Source organism: Myotis brandtii, unplaced genomic scaffold (genome assembly GCF_000412655.1).
Source record: "Myotis brandtii unplaced genomic scaffold, ASM41265v1 scaffold244, whole genome shotgun sequence".
NCBI lineage: Eukaryota > Metazoa > Chordata > Mammalia > Chiroptera > Vespertilionidae > Myotis > Myotis brandtii.
In genome coordinates, this window is record NW_005359225.1 from 327,053 (window position 1) to 342,348 (window position 15,296).

Consider the following 15,296-nt stretch of genomic DNA (forward strand, 5'->3'; position numbering starts at 1 on the left):
TTAGACCTGCTCCCCGCTGGCAAGTGGACATCCCCCGAGGGCTCCCGGGCTGCCAGAGGGATGTCTGACTGCCAGCTTAGGCCCAATCCCCCGGGGAGCAGGCCTAAGCCACCAGGTGGACATCCCCTGAGGGGTCCCATACTGCGAGAGAGCACAGGCTGGGCTGAGGGACCCCCTGAGTGCACAAATTTTTGTGCACCGGGCCTCTAGTTATTAATAAGAAAATAAGGGACTTAAAGTTATTATTCATTTAAAAATTGTTTAAAATGAACTCTTCTTAGTAGCTTTGCATTCTTATAACCTAAGCTAACTACATTTCTATTTAACAAACAAATTTTGTATATGACTTTTTTTTTCTTTTGCTTCTTTTTTAATAGAAAGTGATTTTAGCGATGACTTTAGTGATGATTATGTAGAGACTCGGCGAAGGCGGTCAAGGAGGAACCAGAAAAGACAAATTAACTACAAAGAAGATTCAGAGAGTGAAGGTTCCCAGAAAAGTTTACGGCGTGGTAAAGAAATCAGACGAGTTCACAAGCGCCGGCTTTCCAGCTCAGAGAGTGAAGGTGAGGAATAGATCTCCAATTTATGGAAGTTTGGACAAGGCAGAAATAAAATGAACTCTATACCATTTCTAAGAAATTCAATATAACCAGTAATATCTTTGAGACAAAATTCATTATTTTATGCCTGGTCACTATTTAAAATTTAAATAAATGCTAGTTGATAAGATACAGGTTTTTTGTTGTTGTTGTTTTTAATCATTGTGAGCATTTTATTTTTTATTTGTTTTTTAAAATATATTTTTATTTCAGAGAAGAAGGGAAAAGGAGAAAGAAAGAAAAACATCAATGATGAGAGAGAATCATTGATTGGCTGCCTCCTGCCTACTGGGGATCGAGCCCACAACCCGGGCATGTGCCCTTGACTGGAATCGAACCTGGGACCCTTCAGTCCACAGGCCGACACTCTATTCATTGAGCCAAACCAGCTAGGGCAAGATACAGTTTTTTTAAATAGTTCTATTGATTTTAGAAAGAGAGCAAGCAGGGGGGTTGGGGAGGGAGAGAGAGAGGTGTCAATATGAGAGCGAAACATCAATTGGCTGCCTCTTGCACGCCTCCTACCCAGATCAAGCTGCAACCCAGTTATATGTCATGAATTCATTGATCAGCTGCCTCCTGCACACCCCCAACTGGGGTTCAAGCCCAAAACCTGGACATGTGTCCTGACCGGGAATCGAACTGTGAGCTCCTGGTTCATAGGTCGATGCTCAACCACTAAGCCACACCCGTTGGGCAAGATACAAATTTTTAAGTTCACCATTGTAATAATTACATTTTTCATGGAAACTAGATGAATCTCAAAATTGTGATCTAAGCAAGATTTTTTCTGCTCCCTTATTATTTATGGCCCTCATTTTGAAATAACCTCCTTTAACTTGAGTACCTGAATAGCTGGACACTTCCAAACCAAGGTACTTACTGTTTCTGTCCATCTTGACAGGAAGCTTCAGTTGGTGCCTTTTATTTCTTAATAGCTATAGCTGTGCCCCATACCAGAAGTTCAGGAAAAGCTCTAAAATATGAATTTGTGATATCCATTTTTTTAAAAAAATCCTCCCCAAGGATCTTCTTATTGATTTGAGGGAGAGGGGGAGGGAGGGAGGGAAAAAGGGAGAGAGAGAAAATGAGAGAGACAGACAGACAGACATCGATGTGAGAGAGAAACATCGATTGGTTGCCTCCTGTAAAGCCCTGACTGGGGATGGAACACGAAACCTTTTTTTTTTTTAATATATTTCTTTTATTGATTTCAGAGAGGTAGGGAGAGGGAGAGAGATATAGAAACATCAATGATGAGAGAGAACCATTGATTGGCTGCCTCATGCACGCCCCCCACTGGGTTCAAGCCCGAAACCTGGGCATGTGCCCTTGGCCGGAATTGCACCTGGGACCCTTCAGTCCACAGGCTGACGCTCTATCCACTGAGCAAAACTGGCCAGGACCCGAAACCTTTTTGGTGCACGGATGACCCTCCAACCAATTGAGCCACCTGTCCAGGGCCTCCATTTAGTGTCTGGAGTTATTCCAGAATTCTTTCCAAGTTTACTTTATTAAATGATTCTAACTCTCTCCTTTTCCTGTTTCTTTTTTATATATTTAATTATCTGTTTTGAAGATTGTTTGCTTTCATAGATCCTTATCAATTAAGTGTGAGTGCATGCCAGGAGAGAAAAGGGGGAAATATATTTGAATAGGGGAGGTTAAAGAAGGAAGGTGAACTTCGGGTTGAATGTGTGTTATTTTCTTGTGTCATTAAAAACAAACATGAATTCATTAATTCAACTCTAAAAAGCAAATACTATTCACTATTCTAGGCACTGAGAATAGGAAAGTGAACAAAAGAGCCAAAAACCATGGGTAACTTCGTCATGTAACTTTTAGTGGGGGTCGGGGGAACAAAGATAATATACAAGATAAATAAGTAGAATATATAATCTGTTAGGTGGAGATAAAAGCTGTAGAGCAAAATAAGGGAGAAATTTGGGTTGGGAGAGTAGTTGGAATTTCAGGTTGGGTACCATGTGAATATCTCCCTAAGAAGACAACATTTGAGTAAAGACCTGAAAGAAATGTTGAGTGTATGTCATGCAGTTTTCTAAGAAGAGTGATTCAGGCATGTGAAACCACAATGTGAAGGTCATAAGGCAAGTTTGTGCCTGGCATGTTCAAAGAATAGAAGGGAGGCCAGGTTGGAGGGGAAGAAAAGGATGAGGTGAAGCAGGGAGATCAACAGGGACCAGATCACGTTGAGCAATAGTCAGCAAACTACAGCCTACCTGTTTGTGTAAATAAACACTTTGTAAATCAAGTTATAATGGAACATAGCCATAGCCATTTTTTTTTTTTACATACAGTCTGTACTGCTTTCACACAAAGTTGAATGGTTGTACTAGAGACTGCCCTTTACAAAAATATTTTTCCAACCCCTGAGGAGTATCAGTGCTGTTCAGTTGAACTTTCTGCACTGATGAAAACATTCTGTGTGCTGTTCAAATAGTAGCCACTAGTATTATGTGACTATTGAGCACTTGAAATGTGGCTAGTGTAATGGAGGAACTGAATTTTTAATTTTTATTTAATTCTAATTTAAATTTAAAGTAGCCATATGTCATTACTGGCTACCACATTGGATAAGTGTAGTAGGCTATTGTATATAGATTTAGGATTTTATTTGGTGTAAGATGAGAAATAATGAGAATTTTGTAGAAGTGAGTGATATGACCTGACATGTTTTTGTTTGATTATGGTAGCTGTGTTATGCATTAATTGAAGGGGACATGGTTAGAATCTAGGATCAGGTGGGAGGCCATTGAAATAGGCCAGGTGAGAGATGATGGTAGGTAAGACTAGGGTAGAAGCGACAAAGGGATGAAAAAGTCAAATTATGGATATATTTTGAAGGTAGACCTAAAGGATTAACTGTTGCATTAGATGGTAGGAAGGAGTCAAGGATAAGTGAGCAATTGGAAGAATAGAGTTGTCAATAACCGAGAAGGTGGAGATCAGAATAGCACAAATTTGAGGTGGGGGTTTAGGAGCTCAGATAACACTTTAGGTTTGAGATGTCTGTTTAGAAATCCAAGCATAGGTGTTGAGTAAGCAATTTGACACGAGTCTGGAATTTAGGGGGTACCTAAAAACAAATGTGAGAGTTACCAGCATATAGATGTTATGCCAAGCCATGAGACTAGGTTGGATCACATAGATGTGAGTATAGACAAGGGAAGACATTTAAAGACTAGCAAGGACATTTAATAACATGGGATGAGAGTCAGCACAGTGTTTCAGTTGTCCAGAGTTGGGCAAGATTTCGCCAAAAAATTTGATTCTGCTCTTTCCTAAAATCATAGGTACATATGAATCCCATTGGGTATTGTTATGGGACTGAGAGGAGAGAAAAATCAGGCCAATTATTGAAGGGACATATTTGTGTACAAACAAGTCTGAAAGCAGGACACATCATGAATGGGGAGGAAAAGGAGAAGTACTCAAATTTGTTTATGGTTAAATGTGCTGTTTATTCTAGAGAGCTATATGTCCAAGAACTCTGAAGATGAGGAGCTAGCTAAAGAATCAAAGCGGTCAGTTCGAAAGCGGGGTCGAAGTGCAGATGAGTATTCAGAAGCAGAAGAGGAAGACAAACCATCCCGAAAACGGCTACACCGGATTGAGACAGACGAGGAGAGTTGTGACAATGTTCATGGAGATGCAGATGAGCCTGCCCGTGATAGCCAGCCCAGGGTCCTGCCCTCAGAACAGGAGAGCACCAAGAAGCCCTATCGGATAGACAGTGATGAGGAAGAGGACTTTGAAAATGTAGGCAAGGTGGGAAGCCCATTGGACTATAGCTTAGTGGACTTACCTTCCACCAATGGACAGAGTCCTGGCAAAGCCATTGAGAATTTGATTGGCAAGCCAGCTGAGAAGCCTCAGACCCCCAAGGACAACAGCACAGCCAGTGCAAGCCTGGCCCCCAATGGGACAAGTGGTGGGCAGGAGGCAGGGGCACCAGAAGAGGACGAAGATGAGCTTTTGAGAGTGACTGACCTTGTTGATTACGTCTGTAACAGTGAACAGTTATAAGACTTTTTTTCCATTTTTGTGCTAATTTATTCCACGGTAGCTCTCACACCAGCGGGCCAGTTATTAAAAGCGGTTTTATTTTTCCTAGAAAACTCCACTACAGAATGACTTTTTAGAAGAAAAATTTCAACAAACCCTGAAGTCTTTCTGTGAAGTGACCAGTTTTGAACTTTGAAGATAAATAATTGCTGTAAATTCCTTTTGATTTTCTTTTTCCAAGTTCATGGTCCTTGGTAATTTCATTCATGGAAAAAAAAATCTTATTATAATAACAACAAAGATTTGTATATTTTTGACTTTATATTTCCTGAGCTCTCCTGACTTTGTGAAAAAGGGTGGATAAAGAATGCATTCCGGATCTGCGAGGGCCGAGAACAGAATTAGGGGTGGGAGAAAGCACTTGTGCTTTAGCTTTTTCATATTAAATATATATTATATTTAAACATTCATGGCATAGATGATGATTAACAGACTGTTTAAAAGTTCAAGTCTGTGTTGTTGCAGTTTGAGAATTGTAGATAACATCATACGTAAGTCATTTAGTAGCAGCATTCATGAATCAACTTGTTTACTATTGGAGATAACCACACTTAATAAAGAAGAGTCCAAAAGGGTACCATCCTAAAAAAAACCTCTACGTTTGGTATAGCAGAGTTTCTTGTTTTAAAAAAATCATCTGAAAAGTATTTGTACAGTAAAATGTAAAATGAAGCTTTGACAACCAGATTGTGCTAGCAACAAATTTAAAACAGCTTTATGCAATGATGATGAGGTGGCCTCTAATGTACTATCATGGAAAGTTATTAGTGAAATGAGTGTAGTCTTCTTTTAAGGCCCAGTGGACTGTAAACTTTGCAGATAGTGTAACTCTTTTGTTCTGGCCACCTATTTAAATATATAAAATATCATTTTGAAACAAATACATCTATACATAACATACATGAAGAGATGCTAAGCTGATAGTGGTATTTTAGCACATTTGAAGAAGGGGAAAGGATTTTCAGGTGAATTTTAACTGGTTTATTCTTGCCCTTAGTATCTACTTCAAATTGAAGTCTACAAACAAAGCAGTTCCTTTGGGAGATTTTTAGTTTGAGTTTTAGCATGTGTGTGTGTGTGTGTGTGTGTGTATGTATGTATGTATGTGTGTGTGTTGTACTTTCTTATCTGCCTGGATATATTAGCAGGGTTTGAATGTAGTTTTTGCCTTTGGCTATTAGACTTCTATTAAAATTCATCAATAGTCACATGACCAACATAGAGTTGATTGAGAACACCAGTGTACTTAATAGGCATGACATCCATTTCAAACATCTCAACACTTAAAAAAAAAAAGTTAAGCCCTTTGTTTCAAGAAAAGGGGTTTGTATCTAACATGTAATTGACACTAAAATATGAGCTTTGTCTTAGTTTCTGTTACAGCTGTAAAATTTCAGGCAGAGCCATAAATAACATTGTACAAAGTGTAGCACTTGAGATTAAACCTTGCCTGTCAAATTCTGAAACCTTCAGCCATTACTTCTGTGAATACTTTTGCCCTGGGATTTGGGTTTTTCTGTTCCAGTGTTGTGTCTGTTGCCGGCAATGGACACACCATATCTGCTGCTGGCCCAAGAACTTCATTAATTTTTCTTTCCAAATTAAGCATATGTGCTAGTCAGTGTATAGTAAAGCACTTCTCTTTTTTATTATTAAAAAGCTGGCATTAGACTTGCATTATAAATACCTCTCTAGAAACTTTATACTCCTTCTTTTCCCTCCTCAACAGGTGTTGCCCTTAAATCTTATCTTTTTGACCTTGAAAGTTTATAGCTGTTGTTCTTCAGTTATTGGTTCTTTTATTTGTTTTGTTTCACTTTAGTTCTGTAGTACCTGCCCATTAATATTTTTGCTTTGATTCTAGCAATGTATATGTATCTGTATAAAAAATAAAATAATGAAAGCAGCCTAAAAATAGGGTGCACACATAGCATGTGGTTCCAAGTAAGTTGTGATTTTTATTTTGAGACAATGTTCCACTGGAAGGGAGGGAAGGGCTCATATTCACAGACAATAGAGCAGAGGGCTATGTAAGGAGCCACATTCATTAACAAGCCTCCTTTCTAGTTAGGTTTGTTTCTTTTATTTGGAAGTCTTAAGAATGTTAGCCTTTTTAAACAGTCAGGCCATAGAAGGATTCCCACTAGTGCAAGGTAAGTGGCTAGAATGTTCCAGTGGCCTATCCTGTTCCCATTCTCCCTCTACTATTTTACTGGTAGTCCTGCAAGCTGGTCAAGCCACTATGTGTGGAAACTCCCATGTGCCCTGTTTCTACCTCTGGACACACCAGCTCCTGCTTCCACCTATTCTGTTCAGTTAAGCAAGTGATAAGTATTAAATGGGTAGATTATTTCTTTTACAGGACGCCTAATGTGAAATGAGTTCTTTGTACTCTTCTGTTACAGAGAGCAAAAGGTAATTTTTTATCATTGTGAAGACTGAGCATTCATTCAGCAAATGTCCCATTGATATGGGACATTATGATACCACTTTTGCTGCCCATTGTTTACCAACTTGAATTGTTTGTGAAGTTGATAGTGTGTTCCTTCTAACCTTACACTCTGATTAAACTAATTAACTTTCATTTACAAAGAATGTAATCCAAGCAGCTGATACTTATAAATTCTTATGCAGAGAGATTCATTGAGTGATTAAATGTTGAACAGTTAAAAAACAACTCTGCTAATTGGTGTTTAGATTCAGTCCCTGAAAGAGTCTGTTCACTGAAATATTAACTCTGAACATACTTTGAAGAAGTTTTTAAAAATTAGGAAATAGTAAACATTTTATATCCCAAGACATAATTCAGTCATTAGGAACTGGACAGTGCATAGGAAAGCAGCAATTCATCTAGGGTATAGAACATCTTGAGTCCTTGTTATTGGAGTACTAACCATGGATTTAGGTTCACAATAGAGTCGTTTAATACTTTAACCCCCCCTTTTTTGAAATACAATTTGGATTCCTGATATAAAACTCCATCGTGTAAAGCAAATGTATTAACGGGAGATGTAGTTTAGTACTCAGGCTATGTAGTTTGCAGTTTCTGTAAAGGTTTGAAAATGAGCCAAATTGTCATAAAGTAGAGGCTTTTAATTATGTGAAAAAATTCAGACTGAAAATACACCTTTTGGTTTTATAGATTTGTGCTGATGAAATAGTGTTCTATGTGAAACATTTTCCAATGTTGGTACATTACTACAGAATGATGGCAGGGATATTTTCTAGAATACACCTGATATATTGAGGTTGGGTTTCCTGGACACATCTTTTTCCATTTGGTTAAGATGGCAAATTCAGAGAGTAAAGAGTTTCATTTAGAATCAATTCACGTCTACTGATAATCGTTTTAATAAGTTTGACCTGCCAAAGAACCAAGGACTTCAAATGATGAGGAAGCTGTTGCAAAAAGATTTTTAAACTAATTTTAAAAGGATATAAACTCCAGTTTTCATTTTCTAGTTGATAGGACCCATCCCATAATATGTGTTTTGAGCAAGGTACATATAGTAAAGAAAATGTAGAAGTTTACTTGTTATTTAGAGGTAAAATGGGGAGATGTTAGCTATTTTTAAGTGGGGTTGATGGGATTTCCTTTGTCATAAGGAATGCTTTTGTAGCTTATGTTTGTGGGGCTGCGAATTGTTCACCATTCGCTAGTTTGTACTACCATACAACTGAAAGGAACCTAATGAATCTTCAAGTTTCACACTCAGAAAACGTTGTGAACTCTGCCTTTCCCCAACACGATGGAACAGGCCATAATTCATGGCATTTCCTCACAGCTATAGATCTTTTTTTTTATGGAATGAATATATATATATATAAACATGTATACGTACTTTAGATATTAGGATAAAAATGAATCCTATGAAATCATTGACAAAAATCAGATAAATAATTATAACTGATATGAAATTATGAACATTTAATTACAGAAAGTCTAGAGCAGCGGTTCTCAACCTGTGGGCCGCGACCCCTTTGGGGGCCGAACGACCCTTCCACAGGGGTCACCTAAGACCATTGGAAAACACATATATAATTACATATTGTTTTTGTGATTAATCACTATGCTTTAATTATGTTCAATTTGTAACAATGAAATTGGGGGTCACCACAACATGAGGAACTGTATTAAAGGGTTGCGGCATTAGAAAGGTTGAGAACCACTGGTCTAGAGGAAAGTTGTGAAGGTCCTTTTCTTGGTTTGACATTCTAAAAATATATTCCTGGTTCTCCCAAGAAGTGAGAATGCCAAAACTGCAGATCTGTTGTAATCTACCTGGTCCTCTGCTTAATATCTGTTATTAAACTTAGAACAAAATCCATTCCTATTTCATCCACCATTCCCAGTGTGTAGCTATAAACTACCTTGGAAGTGGCAAGCTAACTGCTGATTTTCTTGATTGTTTTTATGCCAATCCTGAACGCGACGCCTTTTGCTATCAGTGTATTTAAACTGGGTTATTGTGTTATGTGTACACTTAGTTTGTTTTCAAAATATTTCACTCCAACGTAAATGATCATCTGACAGTTTTTGAGTGCCAAGAATTGCTAAGGAACTGTGTAACATGTGTTGAAGATAGGGTTATTGCCCAGCAAGCGAGCAGTCGTTAAAAGCCAAAATGTAGTATGCTTGGTATATAAATACCTTAGATTGAACATGCAACACTTTTTATTCATATCACTTCTCTCAGAAATTTATTAGGATTCCATGAGTGGCTTTTTCTCCTCATTTTGGTCATGTAAGCTCAGTTTGTTTTTGTTTGTTTGTGTGCATTTTATATTTATACCATCTTGCTCTGGGAAATGCTGCAAACCCAATTCTGGCACATTTAGTGATTTCAGTTAGTGAAGATGCTGTTTTTATTTTAATTACTTTAAGATGTCTATCCTATGCATAAGTTATATTAGAGGGCATAACAAATTAATTGATGTGTAGAGATGTTTTAATTAAGCTCTTTAGACATTTTGAATAAGAAAAAACATTTTTTAAAGGAACTACATTTGTGGTTTTTTTGCCAAACCGGTACAAGCTAGAAAATGCACTAAGGACTGAGTGACCCGCCTTGTTCATTTTGCCACTGGATAATGTAAGTTAAGAATAGAATTGTTAACCCTAACTATATGTTTTCTTAACTTTCATCAGCTTCTAAAGAAATCTAATTTAAGTGTTTGGGGTTTTGTTGGGCCTGTATTTATTGAGTTCTGGTCATAGACCAGGAGCCACATGTCATGCTTATGGATAGCCAGACACAGTCATGGGGAAACGTAATGGCTCAAGACCTTCTGAATCGTTTAACTTATTTTGTATGTTGCAAAAAAAAAACAAAGTTTATTTTGCTTGAGAGTCACATTTTTATAACTGTACAGCTTTTAAGGGATGAGAAGTGGGAAAATACCCTAAAATAGGATGTAGATTTTTACAACTGTGTTTATGCTAGAACATCTACAGGTGCATTATGTAATTAAACCTAAAATTGTTTAAAAAGAATGTGTGCCATGGTCTTCTTCATTCTCCTGCCCTTTAGCAGAGTTGGTGCATATCAGTACTGCCATGTGGACAAGCTTTGAAATTAGGCAAATAATCCTTGTCTCCAAAGTTTTAAGATCATTGCATGAAAATTATACACACGCATAGACACAAATAAACACGCAGATCTAGTTTATGTCAATGTAAATGGGACTTTTCTACTTTGAAACAGCTATAATGGCCCAAATTTTGTCAGTAAAGAGCATATTCTTAGAGTGTGATTTTTGTGATGCCTAACTAGGATATTGATAATGTTGGTCTGGTGTTTTGTTCTTATCAAAGTAGCTTTTTGATAACAGTATCTGAATTGTAGCTCAACCAAACCTGCCAGGAGGTTTTGTATACAACTTGAAAGGGAGTGTCCTGTGCTGGGTTTGAGGGCAAGTGCGGGCAGAGTTTGGTTTCTTTTCAATCTGTAAAAGAAGGAACAACTAGAATTGATCAATTTGGTTCTTGTTATTCAGTAGACTTAATTCTACAGGAATACTTGCTGGAGAATGGCAGGAAAGAGTATTAGCTTCGAATTCCAATTCCCTTATTTGATAAAAAGTATTTTGTCGTCTTGTAGAGCTGCCAATTCTAGCAGTCTTAATGGCACATTGTACCATAGTTTTATTAAGACACTTTTGTTTAAATGCCAGTACTTTTTGCCATCTGATGATTTTATCATTCTAATTTCTCACCTTTGTAGCACAAGTGTATTCTTGGAAAGCATTAAATTCATCTCCGTGTGTCATAATGTCTACCCAAGCTAACTTTATTGTCAGCTAATGTGGGACGTCAGTTTCTTGGCTATCCTTTCTGATCAGAGGTGAAGCCTGGGAATCGAATTTCCAGGTGAAGAATACAAATTCCAGATGAGAATTTGTAAATGGTATATGTAAGATTTTCATTTTGATTTTAAAGTAATAGCTGGAATTCAGGGGTGTTTGCTCAGAATGCCTCTTGGATTTTCAGACATGCTTATATGAAATGCTTTATTTTCCTATGCATAAGACAAATTATTCCTGGAACAGGTTCTCAGATGCTTTATTTTGTTTTTATGAGATGAGAGCTAAAGCAGAAGCTCCAAGATTAACAAACTGTTGAGGTAATCAGGAACGTGCTATTAGTCAAATAGAGGAAACTGGAGTGCTCTCTACCACATATATCATACTGCATGTGTGTGGGGGTGGGAGGGAAAGAGGTCTGAAAACTGGAAATGTGATCCCAATAATGCACAAAGTAAATTTGTGCATAGGAAATGTGGGAATTCCTGGTAGCTTAAAGCTTCGGGGGCTAACTGCAGTGTATAAACACGTAGTGTGTTAGAATTGCAGTGCATAGTTGTTTCAATATAATCCTTGTAAGTGACAACCAAAATATGTTGTGGCTGGTGCCAATATTTTTGTTAATGAAATGTTCAATGTCTCACTACAGTCTGATCAGATCTCTTGGTGTTATAAGGTAGGCCTAAAGCTATTTTACAGCTATTGGCTGAATTGTGTAACTTTTTCTTTCAAAATGTTTTATTATACTTCTGTCATTTCTCTTAATATATGTCAATTGTCATAATAAAATATTTAAATAATTGGATGTATTTAGCATGATGTGTTTGCAAATTTAGTTTATTTTAAACTTTGTGGCACATGGAAAACAGAATTTTCAAGAATAGTTAATGAAGGTTGAAGACTTTTACCACCCCAGAAATAGATGAATTGATTTCACTATCTAGAAAGTAAATTTGCAAGTGCATCAATTTTCTCAAAATAATTTTAAAGCTATTTGCCAAGTAGGTGAATTCTTTAGAAAGCTATTCTTGATTTCTATCTTTAGCTTCTGGAGAACTGACACATTAAAGAGGCCTTGGACTTGTTCTGTGTGGCTTTGTGAGAGCACAGAACTAGATCAGAGGGTAGAAGCCTTAAAGCAAAAAAAAAAGCTTTCAGTTTTTTCTATAGAAAAACTTTTTTACAGTTTTCTAATAACTTGGGAGTGAATTCTCACCAGTAGGGGATGTTTAGGTTTAGGCTGAAATGGCACTTGGCAGGAGAATAATAGCTTTACACATTCAGAAGAGGTTAGACCAGATGACTTTAAGAGGCCATACCAACCTGAGTATGATTCTCATCTACAAACGTTGATCTGATAGATTTTCCTTACTCTTGGAATACAGTAAGATTCACAGAAAAATCATTTTTTACTAACAAACTAGTGGAGTCTATCTCTATTTGCAATTCTGATTTAAAATATTAACCAGAAAAACTATTAACCAGCCCTAACCAGTGTGGCTCAGTTGGTTGAGTGTTATCCCATGCACCAAGAGGTCACCAGTCCCACTCCTGGTCAGGGCACATGCCTGGGTTGTGGGCTCGATCCCTAGGAGGGCGCATGCAAGAGGCAGCCAATTGATGTTTCTCTCATCAATGTTTCTCAAATCAATAAAAAAATATTAATATATATACATACTAGAGGCCCAGTGCACGAAATTCATGCAGGGGTAGGGTCCCTAGCGGCTGCTAGCCAGGGCCTTCCTTCCCCCAGCTGCCTGCCGTGGCCGCTGGAAGGAGTGGGGCCAGCCAAGGGGAGGGGCCATGGCAGTTGGCCAGCCCTGCTCCCTGGACAAACTACTGGTTGAGGGGACAATTTGCATATTAGGCTTTTATTATATAGGATACTAGAGGCCCAGTGCATGGATCCATGTACTGATGGGGTTCCTTGGCCTGGCCTGCACCCTCTTGCAATCTGGGACCCCTTGGGGGATATCAGACTGCCAGTTTCGGCCTGGTCCCCACAGGCCAGGCCGAAGGACCCCACCCATGCATGAATCCATGCACCGGGCCTCTAGTATGTATATAAGATCTTTGGTTAATCTCTTGGCCCACCCTCCTCCTCCCCTCTGTTCCATGTTTCCATGCCTGTGCATTGAGCGTCTGCCCCCTGATGGTCAGTTCACATCATAGCTACCGGTTGGTCACTTAGGCTTTTTTATGTAAGATATTAACCAGGTAGGAAAATATCTTTAAAAAAAAACAAGGTTAAGAAATTCTTGAATCAGAGTTTATCTTAATGGAATGAAAGCTGATCTATGTTGGCAAGAAATGAGCAGCTTCAGATTCAGGCTGATCCAGAAGGCAGGGCTGGAATTTTACCGAGATGCTATAAGGAGAATCAGGACAGTGCCAAGGAGGCAAGGATAAGAGGTAAGGACCCACAACCAGGAACGGTGTACGAGCGGGGGAGAGAAGGCTAGTGTTATAAGGAGAAGCTGCCCGCGAGAACAGAAACCACGACAAGCCAAGAATTTGGTGAAACAGATCCTCTCCCCTTGCCAATTTGGAGAGGGAGTTTCTTTATTAGCAGATTCGAACCTGGGCTGCCTCCGCGGCAGAAAGTGCGCACGGGGAGCAACCCCGAGCAGCTCCAGTTACAGTCTTTTATGCACCATTTGAAACAGGGGTGGGGTGTACTGAGAACAAAGAGATCAAAGAGGAGTGGTCTTCTTATCGCTTAACTCTTTGGTTACATGCATCTGCCAGAGGCTTCCTGGAACATTTATTACCTTCTAACAAGACATCCTGTCTGCTAGGACAGCTTGACCTGTTGGCCAAGACCCCAGGCCAAATGGCCAAACTGTAAATCTCTCATGTAGGAGGGAGTAAGGGGGACAAAGAAATTCCAAAGGGGTCTGGGCTGCGTCCTAATAGCATGGGAGTTTATCACTGCTGCCGGGCATTCTCATATCTAGTTTATTTTAACAATTAGTCAGAACCTAACTTTCTTAGCCTGTTTTTAGTGTCTGGGGCTATCTATTTCCGGAGACAGCTTCAAGGTTTGCACCCCCCTCGAACAGGGCTGGTGCTTCTCCACTGTCCTACAGCTAGGAAACAGTGTTTAGGATGATTGACCTCTCTGTGACAGCCACTTTCAATAATCTGGATGTGCTCATGCAATGGTTTCCAAAATAAAAATACTAGAAAATTTTATTTAAAAGCCTTTCTTCTTGATTTTTAAAATTGAGATGTAATTCACATGCCATAGAATTCACCATTTTAAAGAGTACAATGGTTTTCAGTATGTTCACTAGGTTGTCATCATCCCCAGAAGAAACCCCGTATTACTAGCACTCACCATTGTCTGTAAGGACTTGCCTATTCTGGACATTTCATATATAGAGACGATTATATAATATGTGGCCCTTTGTGTCTGACTTCTTTAATTTAGCATGTTTTCATTATTTCATCCATGTTTTAGCATGAATCTGCACATCATTCCTTTTCATGGGTAAATCATGTTCTACTAAATGGATATATCACATCTTGTTTATCCATTCATCAATTGGTGGATATTTGAATTGTTCCAACTCTTGGGCTGTTATGAATAATAAACATTTGTATTCAAGTTTTTGTGTGGGCATATGTTTTCAATTCTCTTAAGTTTATACCTAGAAATAGAATTGCTAGATCATATGGTAACTCTATGTTTCAAGAAACTGCTAAACTGTTTTACACAGTATCTGAATCTTGTTACATTTCCATAGCAATGCATGAAAGTTCCAATTTCTCCACACCAATAACACTATTATCAGTCTTTTTTATTACAGCCATGCTAGTGGATATGAAGTGGTTTTTCATTGTGGTTTTAATCTGCATTTCTCTGATAATGACGTTGACCATCTTTTCATGTGCTTTTTGGCCACTTGTATATCTTCTTTACAGAAGCATCTTAAAAATTCTTTGCCCATTTTCAATTGGATTATCTCTTTCTATTGTTGAGTTGTAAGAATCCTTTATATATTCTGGATACCCAACGCTTAACAAATAAATGATTTGCAAATACGTTCTCCAGTTCTGCAGGTTGTCTTTTTACTTTTTTGATGGTGGTCTTTGGCATACAAAGGTTTTTAATTTTGATGATATCCAATTTCTGTTTTTTCTTTTTGCTCATGTTTTAGATGTGATATCTAGAAAACTCTTATCTAATTCATTGTCTTAAAAAGTTATGTTTTATGTTTCCTCCTAAGAGTTTTATATGTTTAGCTCTTAAATGTAGGTCTTTAAACCATTCTGAGTTATTTTTGTATGTGGTGTGAGGTA

At 38.2% G+C, this 15,296-nt stretch overlaps 1 protein-coding gene across 1 annotated transcript in view; it reads left to right on the top strand.

Moving 5' to 3' along the window:
• Positions 1-6,618, top strand: part of RSF1 (remodeling and spacing factor 1) — a 115,000-nt gene extending 108,382 nt beyond the window's left edge. Inside the window, exons 17-18 of the mRNA XM_005867028.2 lie at positions 378-566; positions 4,093-6,618. Coding sequence (XP_005867090.2) covers positions 378-566; positions 4,093-4,649 — 746 coding nt within the window. The 3' untranslated portion in view covers positions 4,650-6,618. The remainder of the gene's footprint in view (positions 1-377; positions 567-4,092) is intronic.
• The last annotated feature ends 8,678 nt before the right edge of the window (positions 6,619-15,296 follow it).